A 7557-nucleotide genomic window follows, 5' to 3' on the forward strand; every position below is an offset into this window, starting at 1 on the left:
TACCAACCCCTAAAAGATTAAAATAAATAAATAAAAAGACCCCTTAAAAGGATAATACTAAGTTGTTTTGATACCATATGATCTAAGAGAGATCTCGACCCCTCATCTTGTAGATTTTATGTAAAATTTCATCTGATCCATTAATTAAATTAATAATTACATCATAACTATTTATACTGATTTGTATGTTAATACTTTTTTTTACACTTTTGTATAGCTAGTCAATACTTTGAGTCAAAACATGGGAGCGTTGTATTTATAAAAAGATAAATAAATACAATAATGAATAATCTGATATTTAAATTCAATGTAATCAATAAATTTAAAAGTACAAAATGTATATATAATGGATATAAAAATAGATTTACATCATAATACTAACTAAATTTATTTAAAAAAATGAGTGGATTTTTTTTTGGATAAAAATAAGTAGACTTATGTAATTTCTAACAAAAATATAAAATAATTTAAAATTATACTACTAACTGATTTATTCAAAATATCTGGTGGATTCATTTGGATAAATATTATTATATATTTATCTAAATTTAAATAAAAAATATATGTGCAGATATACTTAAATAGCGTACGTATTTTTATTTTCTTATACCGGACACCATGGTATATGATTTCCACCAACATAATTTCCATATTAATTATATTTTTATATTTTTAATATGATATTAAAATTATTCTATCATATATTAGGGCGTGTCACAAATGCTAATATTAATGAACTTGTTTGAATGAGATCAACTCAGTCAAACTAAAACTTTATTGGGTCGTGATGGATGGCTCATGATCAAGGATCACTCTGGAGTTTCTTGCTCAGTTACACCCAATACTTTCTCTCCCTTGGGTCACGTCATCTTTTCAGTATGAAGTTTTCAGCATAAAAACAACTTCCACGCGATTTCTTCTTCTCGAAGCACGCAATTTGATAAGTGGTTCTGCTTATTGCCATCGATAGGCGGATTCTCTTATCAGTTGAGTTTGGAAAAAGTGCTTATACAGGAGATTGTACGTATCACGCCGATTTAATACTGGGGACTGGAGAGAATGCGGAGACCCACGCGCGTGGAAAGAGAGAGGAGCGCAGGCATATCACACACGTCGTCTTATGTTATCCCCCACGTACCCCAACTGCGCGTAGCTCATAGGACACGTGCAGTCAACTCAGATTTGTAACGTACATATTTGGATGACACGCGCAACGAGGCGCGTAAGGTTTTCTCAATTTATCTGTCTTTTCCCTTAATTTTCTTGTTCTGAAAAGCACCATCTTTTTCCTCTCTCTCACACACTACACACCGCCCCCCACTTTATAAAGACCCTGAGAGAGAGAGAGAGAGAGAAATGGAGTATATAAAGAGAGAACGATAGGTGAGTGCTTGAAGGGGGCAAGGAAAGAGAAAAAAAATAAACAGTTGCCAGAAAACCCAAAATCTCCATCGATCTCTGCCTTTCTTTCAGTCGCTTCACGAATTCCGAGGTAGAATTTCATATGTATGTGCGGTGTTCGGCCTGTGTGTTTGTGGGCTTGTGTTGAATTTTGTCTATTTGTCGTCGTGTGTTTTGTGTTTGTGCCTTTGTGGTTTGTTTTTGTTTTTGTCGTTGCTGGTCTGGGTTCTGTTTCTTGTGTTGATTTCTGATGGAGGTTGTGTGAATTTTCTTGAAGTAGAAGGAGAGTGGGATTTCTGTGGATCTACAGAATTCTGGAGAGTTGGGATTGCTTGATCGTTTAAAAAGATGTCTTCTTTAAGCAGAGAGCTTGTTTTCTTGATTCTTCAGTTTCTAGATGAAGAAAAATTTAAAGAAACTGTACACAAGTAAGCCTGCACCCCTTTTTTTCCTTTTCAAATTGATTGTTTTCCCTCATGTTTTCTTTTACGAATGTTTGTGGGTTGAACGGTATTTTGGGTGTTGTAAATGATTCAAGATTGGAGAAGGAGTCAGGGTTTTTCTTCAACATGAGGTACTTTGAGGATTCAGTGACAAACGGAGAATGGGAGGAGGTGGAAAAGTACTTATCCGGGTTTACAAAGGTTGATGACAACCGTTACTCCATGAAAATTTTCTTTGAAATTCGAAAGCAGAAGTATCTTGAAGCCCTCGACAAGTAAGCATTAATTTAGTTTGGCTGTCTTTTTTACATAATTCATGAAAGTTGGTGATGCGAGGACTCTGTTGAGTCTTTCTGGTATTAATTTTAGTTTTTCTCATATGTCAGGCGTGACCATGCGAAGGCTGTGGAGATTCTCGCAAAAGATTTAAAAGTATTTTCAACATTCAATGAGGAACTCTTCAAGGAAATTACTATGCTTTTGACATTGCAAAACTTTAGGTAGAACTTTTCAATAATAGTGTGTTGATTATAGCATGATAGTTGAGATTACAACTCTAGATGGAAATCATCTTTCTCATTCTTTTCGGGTGAGGTTAAATGAGCGAATTGTTGAAAATGTCTTCAATAAATTAAAAATGGACGCCATTTAAATCTACTACCAAGAAATGTTTAATATTTATTGAATCTTTTCGTCTTGTATAGTACAACTGTAAAAGTTGGCCTTTGGTGGGAATGGGACCGCATTGGTTAATATGTTGGCTTTAGGTGCATTTATGTTGAGGTTGAATTGTCCATGGAATCACTCGATGTGGATGAACAGACTACAGTTCTCTTGTTCCTGAATTCTTTTGGATCTAGTGTTGTTATTTTCAAGTGTTGATGATAGTAGAAATGGGAAGTTAGAGTTTCATCTAATTTGGAATGGATTTTATGCAGAATTTAAGGTTTTTGTTGTGTAAAAATCAGAAGACATTTCTTTGCAAGTCTCTTTTTTATGTTATATATTCCGAATCTGTTATGGGATTGCATAAACTTGTTTGTTGGAGTTTTTTCCTTTAAGTACTTGAGAGTTTGAACTGTTTGATTTACATTCTAGAGTGCACTAAGCACATTATTTTGGGTTTTCAAGCATACTAATGACAATGTGTTTCTTGAACTAATTATTCATTTTAATTTGGCTTTATCAGCCGGAGATAGACTTTCTCAGCTGTTTGTTGTCTTTAGCATTATGCTTTTTCTCTATATTCCTACTTATGGTGGAAAAACTCTTCATTCCAGGGAAAATGATCAGCTCTCTAAGTATGGTGATACCAAGTCAGCTAGAGCTATAATGCTTGTTGAGCTAAAGAAATTAATTGAAGCGAATCCACTATTTCGTGATAAGCTTCAGTTTCCCACCTTGAAAAATTCGAGACTGAGAACGCTGATCAATCAGAGGTAATTTCTGGAAGACAGTAGTAGTAAATTATAACTTTTGCTTGTGTAAATTTGGTTTTAAATTTGTGGAGCTAAATATGACATGATTGTTATGATTGTTCCTTGTATTGCAGTTTAAATTGGCAGCACCAGCTTTGTAAGAATCCGAAGCCCAATCCTGATATAAAAACTCTCTTTGTTGATCACTCTTGTGGGCAGTCAAATGGTGCTCGGGCTCCCTCCCCTGTCACAAATCCATTGATTGGTTCAATTCCTAAAGTTGGTGGGTTCCCGCCTATTGGAGGTCCTGCTGTAAGTCTTTGTGAAACATCTGCTGTTTGTATCTATTACTTGATAAAAGCTATTATATGTGTTTAGTGTTTGTTATTGTTGTTGGTTTTCTTAACAGCCATTCCAGCATGCTCCTGCTCCTTTGACAAATTCACTTGCAGGATGGATGGCCAATCCATCCTCCATGCCACACCAAGCTCTTTCTGTGGGACCGATGGGCTTAACTCCCCCAAATCATGCTGGTAATTTAAATTAGTTCTTTCTTGTATGCTCTTTGTTCTAATATCTTGTATTCTACTTAATTCTTTTGAGGTCGGATACATTTTTCTTTGGAAAAATGACCTAAACTTTGTGTCTTTGACGGACTGTGATGGTAAAATAATCAGTAGAGAAAATCATAAAATGTTTTTGTTTAAGTATCATTATATCCTCCTCTATTTTACCTGACTTTTTCTACCTAATTGACCATTTGTTTTGTGTCAAATTATCATGGTAGTGTCTATGCTAAAGCGTCCTAGGACTCCTCCTACTAACAATCCAGCACTGGACTATCAAACTGCAGATTCTGAGCATGTACTGAAGAGATCAAGACCTTTTGGAATGCCAGAGGAGGTACGCTTTTTTCTGCTGTTCTCTTTGGACCTTTCCCTGGAATTTATCTGAAGCTATATAATATTTAATTGTAATTTGCACAGTTTCTGGATCGTGTAATTCTGTAACTGTTAAACTCTTCTTTATGCACTTCATTTGGTGCCAGTTTCATTTCCCATCTTGTCCTTCCTATGTTAATAACGTATGTTTTATGCAAATTATTCATCTTCAGGTCAACAGTCTGCCTGTCAACATATTGCCCGTTGTGTATCCCAGTCAGAGCCATGCTCATTCCTCGTACTCTGCTGATGACTTGCCCAAGACCGTTGTGGCAAATTTGAATCAGGGTTCTGGTGTGAAAAGCATGGATTTCCATCCAGTGCAACAAACTCTACTCGTAGGTTAGTTCTCTCTATTTTTGGATGCCCTTTCGTCAAACTTATTATGTTCGAGTGCTTAGGTGTGTGGAGGAATTATTGGTTCACTTTGTCCTTTTGGCCTTTTCAATTTAAATTCAAGTGAAGATGTTTTTCCCACTGGGTGGGATACTTCACGCATGCTTTTCAATTCCTTCTCCAGGCTGATGAATGAAGTACAGTTTGTAAGTGTTGTAAAAATGTGCATACGTAGAGGAGACATATTTAATGTATTTTCCGTATATGCTCCCCTTATTTCAGTTGGAACAAATATCGGTGAGGTTTCTGTCTGGGATGTAAGTAGCGGCGAGAAGCTCGTTTTCAGAAATTTTAAGGTGTGGGACCTTGGATCTTGCACAATGACGCTACAGGTAAATTTGAGAAACCCTACATTTTTCTTGTCTGGGCTTGAATTTACTGATGCCAAATACTGGGTTTTGGTTGTAGGCTTCTTTGGCTAATGAATACACTGCATCAGTGAACCGTGTCATGTGGAGTCCTGATGGAAGCATTTTTGGTATGTAGCTAAAGGTTACTAATTTGTTTTCATTTAAATTCCTCATGCAACCCACAGGAAGAGAAAAAAGGTGACAGAGTGTAATAGGCTCCACAAATTAAGATTCAAAATTGCATTTGCAAGTCCAGATCAGGACTCATATTCTTTGAATGATGGCATATCCAACTTTTCATTATTTTGCAAAATAGATTGTTCGCCCAAAAATTTCTGAAATACTTTAGTTATATGAAATCTCACTCTAGTGCTAATTGGATAAATTGAAGATAGGCGTAAAGTTTCAAAACTGAATAAAGTGCTAAAGATCCACCATCATTAATTTTTATTTTGAGCCCAAATTTTAGAACTAAAACACTTTCAGGGTCTCCTCTAGAAGAGCTTCTCTGACAACTTATTTAAGGACTGTGCAATAAATATAGGCTTCAGAGTGTTCTTTGTAAATCTTCCCGTTGTGCGGTCAATTGAAAGGCTTAACTGCACAGGATTGCTTGCTATAACTTATGATTTGATTTCAAATTTGATGTAGGTGTTGCATATTCAAAGCACATTGTTCACTTGTATGCTTATTATGGAAGTGATGATTTAAGGAACCACCTTGAGGTTTGTGTTGGACGATGCTATAATCTGGTCCCATTTTCCTATCAATCTGTCTTCACATTGAATATAAAGAAAATATTCCAATGTAGGGGATTGAATTTGTTGTCATTATTTCAGATTGATGCCCATGTTGGTAGTGTCAGTGATATTGCTTTTTCTCATCCGAACAAGCAATTGTGCATTATAACTTGTGGGGAGGACAAGACAATCAAGGTTTGCATTCTTATAATGTGTGCTTGTGTGTGTGTGTGTACACTTTGGAAGCTAAGAAGCTTTGGAATTGATTTTGTGTAGGTGTGGGATGCAGTCTCTGGTGCTAAGCAGTACACTTTTGAGGGTCATGAGGCCCCTGTTTATTCTGTATGCCCACATTACAAGGAAAATATTCAGGTATAACTTACGGGAGATATGTACTGGATCTAAGTATGGTAAGGGTCATCTTGAATTTTGCAAGCATGTGAAAAAATCCATGAGTGGTGCATAAGCTGATATAGCCATTGCCAAGTGTAGACTTTAAATGGAAGAATAGAGATACTTGATGGTCTCCATCCTATTTCATCTATCATGGATGTCAAATATTGAAATTTAGCACCTTGTTATGTATCATTAATTGTTCTTTTAAAGAGTTATATTCCAATCCTTTTTGTATTTGTGCTATAGCTTATTCCTATTATCATTATTTTCTGTTCCAGTTCATCTTTTCTACTGCTGTTGATGGAAAAATCAAGGCATGGCTATATGATAATATGGGTTCAAGAGTTGATTATGATGCTCCAGGTCACTCTTGTACTACTATGGCCTACAGTGCCGATGGGACTAGGTATACTACCTTTTTTCTGTTCCTCTCTATCTTGATTTTGCTTGCATTAGTCGTCTTGGCTTTTGCTTTTCTTGGCATGTTTTTCTTAGTTTGTTCTCATGTGGTAGGTTATTCTCATGTGGTACGAACAAAGATGGTGAATCATATATTGTGGAGTGGAATGAAAGCGAAGGGGCTGTGAAGAGGACATATCTTGGTCTTGGGAAACGGTCAGTTGGAGTTGTGCAATTTGATACAACAAAGAATCGGTTCTTGGCAGCTGGTGATGAGTTTAAAATAAAATATTGGGACATGGACAATGTAAACCTCTTAATTACTATTGATGCCGATGGTGGTTTACCGGTAATTTAAGTTTTTTCTATATCTTTTAAATTTACTGTTCGTGTTCTTGGAGAAACTAAAATATGGTAGCAATTTTGATTGTCCTTCAGGCTTCCCCTTGCATTCGGTTTAGTAAGGAAGGGACACTATTGGCTGTGTCAACTAGCGAGAACGGTGTTAAAGTACTTGCCAATGCTGAAGGTATTCGAGTGATGCGCTCAGTAGAAAATCGTGCTGGGGCTGCTTCAAAGGTAAAAGTATTATCAGGCTGGTTTTCTTTTAAAAGGGAAGAAGCGAGCCATATCTTCACTTTTTTATAAATTTTATAAATACAAAAATTATAATGTTTCAACTATTTTGAAAATTTAATTCCATTTTTATTATTATTTATCAAGCAATAAATAATATTTTAGAAGTATCACTTTATTTCTAATAATAATTTTTTAAACATATCACTTTATATCAAAATAATTGATTCGCAAAACATGATTTCACATCTCTAGTAAATTTGCCTCCCAAGTATTTGACTTCTCTTCATACATCCTAAGCTATTAAAAAATTAAAACAAAACGTTTAAAAAAACTTTAAAACATACACCCATTATTTTAACTCTCTCTCTCTCCATCTCTCAAAACCAAACATGCACTAAAAACAAAACCAAACCACCCCTCGACTTTCCCGAACTGGAACTTAAAATCAGCAGTTCTTTTAATTCTACTATTTGTTCTGCAGGCACCTATGATTG

General features: G+C 35.6%; 1 protein-coding gene across 2 annotated transcripts in view; it reads left to right on the forward strand.

Annotated features, from left to right (window-relative positions):
* The window catches only part of LOC105158374 (topless-related protein 4), a gene marked incomplete in the record, with an annotated part of 9262 nt that continues 3034 nt past the window's right edge, over positions 1330–7557 (forward strand). Inside the window, 17 exon segments of one of the 2 annotated variants that reach the window (XM_020692719.1) lie at positions 1330–1492; positions 1679–1829; positions 1940–2119; positions 2231–2344; positions 3125–3283; positions 3397–3574; positions 3672–3795; positions 4050–4165; positions 4377–4545; positions 4822–4931; positions 5008–5077; positions 5601–5674; positions 5789–5884; positions 5966–6061; positions 6364–6491; positions 6599–6833; positions 6923–7063. In XM_020692719.1, the coding sequence (XP_020548378.1) occupies positions 1750–1829; positions 1940–2119; positions 2231–2344; positions 3125–3283; positions 3397–3574; positions 3672–3795; positions 4050–4165; positions 4377–4545; positions 4822–4931; positions 5008–5077; positions 5601–5674; positions 5789–5884; positions 5966–6061; positions 6364–6491; positions 6599–6833; positions 6923–7063 (2070 nt within the window). 2 annotated transcript variants of the gene reach the window in all.

Source organism: Sesamum indicum, linkage group LG3 (genome assembly GCF_000512975.1).
Source record: "Sesamum indicum cultivar Zhongzhi No. 13 linkage group LG3, S_indicum_v1.0, whole genome shotgun sequence".
NCBI classification, from domain to species: Eukaryota; Viridiplantae; Streptophyta; class Magnoliopsida; order Lamiales; family Pedaliaceae; genus Sesamum; species Sesamum indicum.